Below are 11,131 nucleotides of genomic sequence, written 5' to 3'. Positions count from 1 at the left end.
TTGTTATATATAAAATACCTTTCGTAGGCAATTCTTTTAACATCTTTGGAGTAATTTTATCCATACCCGGCGAAGATCTATTTTTTATCCTTTTTATTTCACATAAGACGTCATTTGGTGAAAAATGTCCCAACGGTGTAGAATGTATGGGTTGATTTACGAAATTGTTAATTAAATTATTCTGGGAAATATTTCGAGCGCTAAAAATGCTACTTAGATGATCAGCAAATGCCTCCGCTTTTTCTTCGTTGCTTTTTGCCCAAATGAATCCGTTTTGGTTGGTTATTTTCAGAGGAGGGTTTTGTTGTAGGGGTTTACTTTTGTTTCTGATTGGTTTCCATATGGAATTATCGTATCTATTTAGCTGCAATATATACGACCTGAATGTACAATTCTTCCATTCTTTCATTTTTTTCCTCAACGTGTTATTGAGATGATTGAGCGATGTCTTATCCGTTGGTAGATGAGAATGTTGCCAGGTACGTCTTGCTCTTCGTTTCTGTGCAATTAGCTTCTTAATCTCTTGCGGAATTATTAGATTATCATTTCTTGGAATAATGTTCGGGGTGATCTGCTTGGTTGTTTCACGTACAATCTCAGAAAAATAATCTATATTATTTTCTATATCAATAACGCTTGTAGGCCTAGATTTTGGAAATAATTTTGAATCAAGTATGGATTTGAATTGAATCCAGTTAGAAAGATTGTTGTGTAGAATATGATTGTTGATAACTGTAGTAGGAAATGTGCTAAACGTCACAAGTATTGGAGAATGATCTGAAGAGAGATCGTAACTAGATTCAACATTGAGATTTGAAAGATCAATACCTTTCACAATAAAAAAATCTAAAAGGTCTGGAACTTTAGTAGGGTCAGAAGGCCAATAAGTTGGACTGCAAGTTGAAATAAAGGAGAGGTTATTTTGCCCTATGGCTGCATGAAGAATCTTTCCTTTGGCTGTAGTCAGTCTAGAACCCCAGGCAATATGTTTACAATTAAAGTCACCACCAATGATAAATTTATTACCTAATTGAGAGAAAAATGAAGAAAACTGAGCACAAGAAATTTTGAATCTTGGTGGACAATAAACAGCAGAAACACAAAAATTATATAAATTTGTTTCAACAGAAATTTGAGTTGCTTGTAGAAAATCATCAGAAATATTTGGTAGAACAAAATGCTTTATATTATTTTTGATTAATATAGCCGAACCGCCGCGAGCCCTGCCACTTGGGTGATTTGAATTATAAGTAGTGTAGTTATAAATTTTAAAGTAGTTTTTTTCAGTGAAGTGAGTTTCTGAGATTAATAAGATATCTATTAAGTTTAACTTTAAAAAACATTCTACTTCATTTTTGTGAGGTATTAAACCGTTGGCATTCCATTCAGCAATTTTAATTATTTTTGCCATTGCTTTTGTTGTTGACTAACGTGGATAACATATTTATTATTATGGTGTTCTGTTGCAAAAGCTGATTGAAGATATTTTTAAATTCTAAAATAAGTGTTGCTAGAGAATCAGAATCGGGATTTGAAGGTGAATGATTAGAAGCAGAGTAATTGTTTTTTGCAATGTCTGCATAGGATGAATTTTGAATTGTTGGATTTAAGGCCGGAGAAATGTTGTTTATTTTATTATTAGAATTAGAATTATTAGAATTATTAAAATTTTGGTTATTTGGATTTGGATTTATGACTGATTGATTTACTGGAGTTTTGTTTCTTTGTTCTTTAATTTTTTGGAAGTATGAGCAACCGCGATAATTAGCTGGATGAGCACCGTCGCAAAAATAACAACAAGCCGGAGCATTCGGATCTTTGGTACAAGCTTTAGTATTATGATTGTCACCGCATTTTAGGCAAGCAAATGGTCTATTGCAGTATTTTTTGGTGTGATTAAAGAGTTGACAGCGAGTGCATTGTATAATGTTGTTGGACTTTCTCGGTGGTTCGACGCGTATTATGCAGTTGAATAATTTATAAATGTTATAAATATTTTTGTTATTTCTATTTGGTTCCAGATCAACAAAAAACATATTAAGAGGTTCTTTTGTTATTCTATGTCTAATATTTAGGATATTACGTACGACATGACCCTGTTTTAATAGTTCTAATTTAATTGCATCTGTGCTTGTCGAAAAGTGTACATTTCTAAGAACAACCCTATAAGCCTTCTCTTCTTTTAATTGATATGTATGATATACGGCATTAGTTTCTTTTAGATGTCTGGATAAAGTTCGAAAATGGTCGACAGAATTACATAGAATTTTAAATGTATTGTTAGCTAAACTTCTCAGGAAATATTGATCATGCGGAATTATTTCATTTAATTGACTAGACATATCATTAATATCGTCAACTCCGTAAATAAATATTGGAGGGGGCTTACTGACTGGGGCCGGTTTAACTAAGTTGTCATCATTAGCTGTGTCTATTGTTGAAAGGGCCGAAAATTTGTTTTGAATTTTGACATCTATTCCTAATGGTTCAAATGAAGTTTTTCTTTTTTTGAAATTGACTACTTGCCATGAATTAGGAGGTTTCTTGACATCAGAATGTGGTTGAGTGAGGCTTGTAGATGCATTATTACTAGATGATATTACTTCCTGTCTTGAGTCAGAAACTGATGAAGTTGAACGCAGCGAGACCTTTTCCGATGTAAACATATTGGTCCGACCTTCTTCGCGAGGTATCTTGCTGTATTTGCTGGATCCAATAACGGTCTTTCGTAGTTTTGGGATTTCTGATGGTTTACTGTCCGATTCCATATTCGCTTCTATATCTTGATTGAAATGTAAGACATTTTTTTGATTCCACAAACGCACATTAGAATCTCGATTATGTATGGTTTTTTGTAAGCAATTATTTAATTATCTGTACACTTTTGTAAGCTTTTCATGCAATTTTAATAAACCGTAAAATTCAATCTGACATGCACTTGTTTTTTCACTTGTTGAATTGTTAAAACAATTCAGAATTACAATATGTACAAAAAATCTGGTGCACGTTATTTGATTCATGAAGCGGAGTAGTCTTTTGGTTCATAGTTAAACCTTTTAAAATAAAATAAAAAATCTGAATGTAACTTAACTAAATTACGCACTAATTTAAAAATACACACAATCTTACAAAGTAAATATTTTCCAGTTAATGCAATTTGAATTTTAAAATTCCTGGGAAATAATCAAATTTAATAAACAAATCTAAAGAATGAAGTAAATACATAAAAAAAGTAACATTTCTGTAAGTCGACGATGTTGACTTGATAAAAAGATATTTTTTTTTTCAAGTATAAGCGACAATGTTGACTTCAAGAACAAGTGGCAAAATCAACCAAAAAAGTTTTGGGATATGTTTTTAGAGAGAAACGAATAAAAAGCAAAATGATAAATTGGACGAAGAGATTTAGAGAGAATTTGTCTGGACACGATTTTGAAAAAAGAAAGAAACTGTATCGGAAAATGATCGATGACTCATGTGAAAATATACAAATAATTTAAATAGGAACCATGGAAGTTGATGATGTTCCAAAACAAAAAACAGATGTGAACTATATTATTAATAAGATAAAATTTTATTGTTAATATTAATGAAAATACTTTGCATTTTCTTTTTGCGCAAGTCGTAAATAATCTACGTCTTTCTCCATCCGAATTCAATCCTTTCTTGGGGAATCACTAAACTCTCTTTCATACGTATTCCTTTTTGCAATTGCTCTATTTTCTTAAAAAACTTTGCGCCATCTACATAATAAGTTTCCAGCTTTCTCGATTTACTTCAAGAGTGCCCCACCATTTGAATCGTAGTTTTAAACCATTGGTTTGCGTCAAGCATGATCAGGGGCTTAAAACCTTAGATAAAATATATAATTCTCAAAACCTGAAACTATTTTCAAAATAGATATAGATAACCATACTTGTTTATCTATGTAGATAACCATACTGAAAACGTTTGTTTTCAAGTAAATCACAAGAAGCTAATTCTTTTTAATGGTGTTTAAATTCATATTTTTAATTTAGGCTCTGCGAAAAAACCTCATGCATGCTTATTGATGTAAATCAGAATACTGCGTGCATAATAAAAACAGGCATTCTTAAGATTCAGTTATTAAAAATATATTTTATATTATAAACAATACATAAAAGGATCCTCTGGTAATATGTAATGTACAATAAAACAAACTATATTCCAAATAAAAAATCTAATTTCTCATTAAACAATTTATAAATATTATTATATACAAAATAACGATGACTTAAAATATATACCACAAACGTAGACATCAATATTTAAAAATAAAGTCATGGTTTATTATTCTGGAAATTGTTGCAGAGAAAATAGATTCTATTACTTCAATTTTTTGTGATATTACAAAAATACTTAAATTTTCAACGCTTGTAGTTCTTTGAGTAAATCTTGTTCAGTTTTAATTTTTGCTATTTGATTTATTTCTAAAGGTTTTCCTTCAGATTGCTGCTGTTTCAACTTTTCAATTGCATCCAGTTTCTAGCAAAAAAAAAAGTTTAAAAAAAGCAAAGATATTAGCATATAATATAACAACATTTGAAATGAATACCTTCATTATATTTTTAATTTTTTTGTCAACTTCTGCATCACCAGTTGTTGGCTTTGAATTTACTTCTGAATTTTGCTTTACAGTTCTTTCTCTAGATGTAGGTTGTTCACCGTCACCCTCATTGGCTTTTTTTGCTTTTTTAGCCTCTCTCTTCTTCTTTAATTTAATAGCTGCTTTTGAAGGGGGTCCTGATACAAATAAAGCTTACAAATTAATTTAAATTTTCAATTAAGGTTTTGAAAACACATATTGTGAAAAAAAATTAAAAAAATTCCTTTGGTGCAGAGCAAAGTTTATTTGAGTACACACCTGAACCAGGTATTCCTGGTGCTTCCTCAATATGAAATTTAACAGGAGCTACCCGATCTCTTGCTGATGGAGGTCTATATTAACAAAAAGGGATGATTAACTTATTCTTTCTAAGCTTGATATAAAATAGTTTGCTACCTGTAAGCCTGCTTACTAGCTATTGGTTGACTTGGTTGAATTCCCTGAACTTTTGTGTTATTTAAAACTGACTCTTTAAAAGTGCCCCTTGGGAATGTTTGCCAACAAACACTTAATAATTCTTCACCTGTAGGCCACATAGTCTCATGGAGTAACACACATGTATAATGCCATATTTTGAATCTAAAGCAGAAAAAAAAGTTAATATTATATATTACAACCATGCTATAATAAAGACTGAAATATTCTTTACCCATTAGACATGCGTAGTCTAGGTGCAGTTGTGGCAGTAACAAACACAAGCCCTGTAGGACTCCATTCCAATAATGTTGTACATGGGGCTTCAGTAGTACCTAATTGTTTGCGACCTTGTGCATCCCATACTTCTATGCGACCACTCAAATTACCAAACCCAGCCAAAATGAGCAGTATTGAAGGAATTAAGGACTTATATTCATTTTGTAAATAATAGATTGAAATAATAACTAAAATAATTCTAATTTCTATGAATCTCCAAGCAAGAATCTCCAAAAAAGTAATTAAAATAATTTCACTTTTATAATATTTATATTCTATTTCAAAGGATATTGTTTCCCAATTGATTGTAATAAATAGAGTTCCTAGGTCCTGTTCCAAATTCAAAAACCGGCTCACAATTAAGATTGAATAATGTAGCTTTAGCAGGCATATGACCGTAAACAACACAAAACTCTATATTCTTAGGACTCCATGCAACTGCATGAACAGACCCTTCTTTGGCTAAAAGAAGAGGACTAATTAGATAACTAAAACAAATATAAATTAATGCATTCTAGAAAACTTACACAACTGAACCATAGCAGTATCACCCTTGCAACTCATATACTGCAAAGATTGTTTTCCATAATATGAAGCACCAGTTTGGTCAACATCAGTTGCTGTTAGAAGAAGTAGATTTGTTCCACGATTATTCCACAAAAAATCAACCCTGTCAGCCTTTGTGAAAGTGAATTATGTATTATTAACAAACTATAGAATTCATTTTAATGCTATTTTTGAAATACCTGGAAAAAGCTTTTTGAAGCTACTGGTTGACTGATATTAGGATATGCAAATAATTTGCAAGTCGATGGCTGAGCTTGCGCACCTGCAATAAAAATTAATTAGCAAACTTTTTTTTTTGCATTGTAAAGCAAACAACACGGATTGCACTGGAAATCTGAAACTCACCAGGTACATAAAAAGCTAAAGTGGTTGTAGTATTAGATGGTGATATGCTTATTCTTCCATTTCGACCTCCCCCAATTTTTTTGGTTGGCTTTCCATCCCATGATGTTCCAAACTCACATTTATCTATTTCATAAATAAATAATTCTCCACCATTCATTAATGCCATTATACTCTCATCTCCAGACCACTCCGGTTCCCTAAAATATACAGAAATACTTTAACATCCTGGATGTCTTTTGTAAGTTTAATTTAGGTTCATAATTAACTTCCCGAAGGAGAAGTTTATGTTTTCATAAAAAAATCTGATTCGCTAATTTTATGTTTTCTCAACAGTTCAAGCCATTCTGAAGCTAATGAGACCAAATTTGGAAAAAGTATGTGTGTGTGTATGCAAACAGATTTTTTGTCATAAATCGACGTTTGCTCAAAAAACGGCTGGACCTATTTCAAAAATTTAAAAGCCATTCGATGCATCTCGATTAGGACTAGTATTTATCAATTTATCAATCAGCCAAGCCGTTTCTTTGTAAATGGCAGAAAAGTGAAAAATTTTTCGTCCACGTTTTAGACCGCAATTCAGAATTGATTTTGAAAATTCAAAAACCGTTCGAAAAATATTGTTTGAGAATCGTGCTGATTAGTAGAGAACAGCCGGGCCGTTAACTTGATTATTTACACATACTGGGTATTTCATGTAATTTGCCCCAAGGCAAAATACCAATACCAACTAGTTTAAATATATATTTACCGTGATATTCAAAAAATAATGATAAAATTATTATTAACAATTAATTTACCATTCAGTTTGTTTCTTTTGCACAAATGACATCACCAACTCTCCTGTTTCAACCAGAAATACATTTAAGTTATTAAAACCCTGCAATGATATTTAATTCATTAATTTGTGAATCCAGTCTTAGTTTAGAATTTTCATAAAATAAAACATTTTATAACCAGAAAAAATATTGTTCCAAGTTTTAATGACCATTACTGTTCAATTATCAAATTAACTTAGATGAATTATGAGTAATTAGTTCTTTTTTAATTCCATGATCAATTTGAACATTAGAAATATAATTGCACAATTCACAATAATAAGCTATATTCCAAAAAAAGAATTATACCCCTAAAATGATGTGAAATATATTTAAAGTTAGATTTAATAATATGTTGTACAATTACTTACTTGAGGATTTGTTTTATTTGTTGCATAAATTTCATATGTCATCAAATATGTATCTTTGGGTGAAAATTTTAGATCTAACACTTTTGTCCGAGGAATTTCCACTTTTAACTTCCAATCGCTGGTGCAACACACTTTAACGCTTTAATAAAAAAATTATACTGTAAGAATGAAATGTTGGAAATAAGTTTGGTATGTTTAATAATACTTTGTGCTGTTTGTCCAGGCAAAATATTTGCCATTGGGGCTGAATACCATAGCCTTGCATGATTTGTTAACTTCCTTATCAAAATCTTGGCATTCACTATAATTACCACTTTCTGAATTTCCATTGTTGTTAGACCACACACAAATTCCGGAGCTGCTCCTAACTAACAATATTTTAATTTAAAATTGAAAATAATTATATTTTTGACTTAACCTAAGTTTTAACAAATAAAAGTATTAGCAGAATTACCAGCCAAGATTGGTACCGCGCTCATATTGGTGAAAAAATTGAGTAATATTATGAATCTACTTAATTAACTAAAATCATTTTGTAAAATATACAAAAAAAATGTTAAACGTGTTGGAAATTGACATTTTTCAGGTGATATTTAACTTTTGCTAAAATTGGTAAACTTGTTAATTTTTTGCTAAGTTCACTTTAGTTCACTGACGTCTGAACATTTCGGCGCCAATAAACGTTAAATGTCATTTTACCCGGTCTTATTATATTTTCATTTATATTCTATTTATTAAATGACAGTAATTTTTTAACAATGCAAGCATTTTTAAAAGGCGGAAAAATCACAACAGAGAAAAAACCATCTAAGTCGAACGTTGAGAAAAAAACTGCTCCAACACCTTGGGTCGAAAAATAGTAATAAAATAACCATATCTATATTAAATTTTTTGAAATAACAATAACAATCCAATTTTTTCAATTAAAGCCGTCCTAAATCTGTTGATGATGTTGTTGAACAAGGGGAAGTCATAGCTGTTTTAAAAAAATGTTTATCTGGAGCTGATCTGCCTAATTTACTTCTTTATGGACCTCCTGGAACTGGTGTGTTGAAATAAAATGGTTATATGTATATATATATATATATATATATATATATATATATATATATATATACACCATTTCCTCAAAGCACGTTATAATTGTTCAGTATATAATTGAACGTTATGTATTAGAATTTTATTTTATTCATATATCTTCAATGGTTCAAATTTGAATAATGACAATTAATTAATTTAGGTAAAACAAGTACAATTTTGGCTGCTGCTCGCCAATTGTTTGGAGATATTTATAAGGATCGAATACTGGAATTGAATGCTTCTGATGAAAGAGGAATCCATGTTATTCGTAGTAAAGTCAAAACTTTTTCACAACTTTCGGCTAGTGCTACTAGGCCTGAGTAAGTATAATATTCTAATGTGAAAAATGGTGTAAAAGTCAGTTAATTTTTAGCTTTTTGTTGCACAATTTTTGTGGTTTTGTTTTATTATAACAAAGCTAGTAAAACTTATTAAGTATCTAATAATTTATTACTAAAGTGGTTTTAGATGTATCCATGAAAACTCATAGATGAGTGATATAGAATCTAAAAGCAGGTGTAAATAATTTGAATAATGCAATATGAAAACTTCTTAATAAAAAGGAACCAATTTTTTATTATGGGTAATCACAAAATACTTTCAAAGCGTATATCTTCTAGTTTGAAATTATATTATAAATATTTATGAGTCTACATTTTAATACAATTTTGTAGAAAAAGTAACTATATTTTTCTTCTTTTTTTCTTTTTTCATTTATTTATTTGATATTATAATTCGTACATACTGTATCTTAGTCAGACAATTGTTCTGGTATGAGAGATGACAGCAATCATAACAAAAATAAATCTAAATTTTATGTAACAGACTTACATTAAGACATCTATATATTTTTACTTATTACTGTTATATACATTTAATTGTAATTAATATTTAAACAGAACAGAAGTAATTTAAAGTATTTAAAATAAGGAATTTTATCACTTATGTACCACTAAACTATGTATTATAACTTCTAGTTCTCTAATTATTGTCATAAACTACAAATTCCTTGGTTTAAAAAATGATTAATTTCATTACTTAATCATTTATAAACCAAATAAGATATCAAACAAATAAAATTAATATATTTGGTATGATATCATATTGGATTCTATTTGCAAGTTGTTCAAATATTTTACAATTTTTTAGTGGAAAGCCATGTCCTCCATTCAAAATTATTATATTGGATGAGGCTGATTCTATGACACATGCTGCTCAGTCAGCTCTTCGGCGTACTATGGAAAAAGAAACAAAAACTACAAGATTTTGTTTAATATGCAATTACGTGTCAAGAATTATACCTCCCTTAACTTCAAGATGTACCAAATTCCGTTTCAAGCCCTTGGGGGAAGAAAAAGTTATTGAGAGGTAACTGAAAATATAATGATAGGAAGTTATGAAATCGATTATTATTTATATGACTAAGATATCAATAAGATATCAATAATTTCTTTACTTAAATACTTATGTCTTAAACTGCTTGTTTTCATCATTTTTATCGTATGTTATAAATATCACATTTCTAGTATTAAATTCAAAAATCATTTTTAGGTTGAACTTCATATCTGCTGAGGAAAATATAACTATCTCAGAAGGAGTGCTTAAAACGCTGGCTGTTACCAGTGGTGGTGATATGAGAAGAGCTATAACTTGTTTGCAATCTTGTTCCCGTTTGAGAGGAAAAGATCAAGAAATAAGAGAGTCTGATATGTTTGAAGTAACAGGTTTAATACCAGATAGGAAAATAGTTGAATTATTAGAAGTTTGTAAAACTTCAAATTATTCAAAACTTGAAGATTTTGTTGAAGAATTAAATTTATCAGGGTATTCCATTGCTCAATTCTTTGAACAATTTAATGAATATCTTGTTAATACAGATGGTTTAACTAATAAGCAAAAGGCTATGATCGGAAAGAAACTGGGTGTAAGTACTAACATAAATTTTATGGTAAATGGTGAAAATGATCATTAATTTTTTTTTTCAGGAATGTTGTTATAGATTGGAAGATGGTGGTTCTGAAAGCTTACAGATGATGGATTTAGGATGTCATATAATATTGTCACTGATTGCTAATGAATAAGTATTATTGTTGAAAGTTTTTATACTTCATTTTTATTTTAACGAAATAAATTATGTTGATACAGAAAATTGCATTTTCATAATTAACTGCTGAAGTTGCTATATCATCTATAAATATCTTTTTTTACTATATTTACGGAGTACAACTGAATTTTTGGGGACACTGTATAAACCACTGCAGAAAACTATGTTTACATTTTGTTTATGTTTATTAATATTATTCAATCAAGAAAAGAAATAATCCAAAAATGCTTAACATCAAAGGAGGTAATTCTAGGAAAAACTGATCAGTTTTTTCACTGCAGAACTTCCCGAAAAAAATAAACATTAATGACTAAATTCATTAAAGTTTGTAAAACTACCAAGCCTCGAGACTTGTTTCGTTTTTCGGGAATTTTGTTATAGATTGTAAAATGGAGATTCTGAAAGTTTGCAGATGATAGATTTAAGATGAATAATTATTATTCTTGTAAATGTTTGTTTATACAATAAAATTAATCTTTCTTTGATATAGGTAGTTGCATTTTTCTGGTTACCTACTAAAGTTAATTTT

At 29.7% G+C, this 11,131-nt stretch overlaps 2 protein-coding genes across 2 annotated transcripts; one reads left to right on the top strand and one right to left on the bottom strand.

Annotated features, from left to right (window-relative positions):
- Nucleotides 1-4,312: 4,312 nt before the first annotated feature.
- LOC113387793 (eukaryotic translation initiation factor 2A-like) lies at nt 4,313-8,009 on the bottom strand. Its single transcript, XM_026625168.1, has 13 exons — nt 7,873-8,009; nt 7,624-7,786; nt 7,419-7,557; nt 7,030-7,109; nt 6,233-6,429; nt 6,067-6,149; nt 5,848-5,998; nt 5,612-5,782; nt 5,277-5,451; nt 5,024-5,206; nt 4,886-4,959; nt 4,577-4,764; nt 4,313-4,506 (listed from the first exon to the last, which is right to left on the bottom strand). The coding sequence occupies exons 1-13, from the start codon at nt 7,895-7,897 to the stop codon at nt 4,381-4,383; spliced, it is 1,755 nt and encodes a 584-aa protein (XP_026480953.1). The 5' UTR covers nt 7,898-8,009; the 3' UTR covers nt 4,313-4,380.
- Nucleotides 8,010-8,102: 93 nt separating this feature from the next.
- LOC113387851 (replication factor C subunit 4-like) lies at nt 8,103-10,640 on the top strand. Its single transcript, XM_026625233.1, has 6 exons — nt 8,103-8,277; nt 8,348-8,463; nt 8,659-8,818; nt 9,648-9,866; nt 10,050-10,422; nt 10,484-10,640. Exons 1-6 carry the CDS (start codon nt 8,177-8,179, stop codon nt 10,577-10,579), a joined length of 1,065 nt encoding a protein of 354 aa, XP_026481018.1. The 5' UTR covers nt 8,103-8,176; the 3' UTR covers nt 10,580-10,640.
- The last annotated feature ends 491 nt before the right edge of the window (nt 10,641-11,131 follow it).

This window comes from Ctenocephalides felis, unplaced genomic scaffold (assembly GCF_003426905.1).
Source record: "Ctenocephalides felis isolate EL2017-DRISC unplaced genomic scaffold, ASM342690v1 CF-g0.4_SCAFFOLD_03572, whole genome shotgun sequence".
In the NCBI taxonomy this organism is placed as follows: domain Eukaryota; kingdom Metazoa; phylum Arthropoda; class Insecta; order Siphonaptera; family Pulicidae; genus Ctenocephalides; species Ctenocephalides felis.
The sequence above is the reverse complement of the archived record's forward strand: the minus strand, read 5'-3'. Positions and strand labels throughout refer to the sequence as shown.

Excerpts from the sequence above, each read along its gene's own strand:
- LOC113387793 (XM_026625168.1), bottom strand. The coding sequence starts at position 7,897 with ATGAGCGCGGTACCAATCTTGGCTG. Across the intron at positions 6,150-6,232 it reads TTTAGCTTTTTATGTACCTG|GTGCGCAAGCTCAGCCATCG; the intron begins GTGAGTTTCAGA and ends TTTTTATTGCAG. Across the intron at positions 5,207-5,276 it reads AGACTACGCATGTCTAATGG|ATTCAAAATATGGCATTATA; the intron begins GTAAAGAATATT and ends TTTCTGCTTTAG.
- LOC113387851 (XM_026625233.1), top strand. The coding sequence starts at position 8,177 with ATGCAAGCATTTTTAAAAGGCGGAAAAATCACAACAGAGAAAAAACCA. Across the intron at positions 8,819-9,647 it reads GCTAGTGCTACTAGGCCTGA|TGGAAAGCCATGTCCTCCAT; the intron begins GTAAGTATAATA and ends ACAATTTTTTAG. Across the intron at positions 10,423-10,483 it reads TGATCGGAAAGAAACTGGGT|GAATGTTGTTATAGATTGGA; the intron begins GTAAGTACTAAC and ends TTTTTTTTTCAG.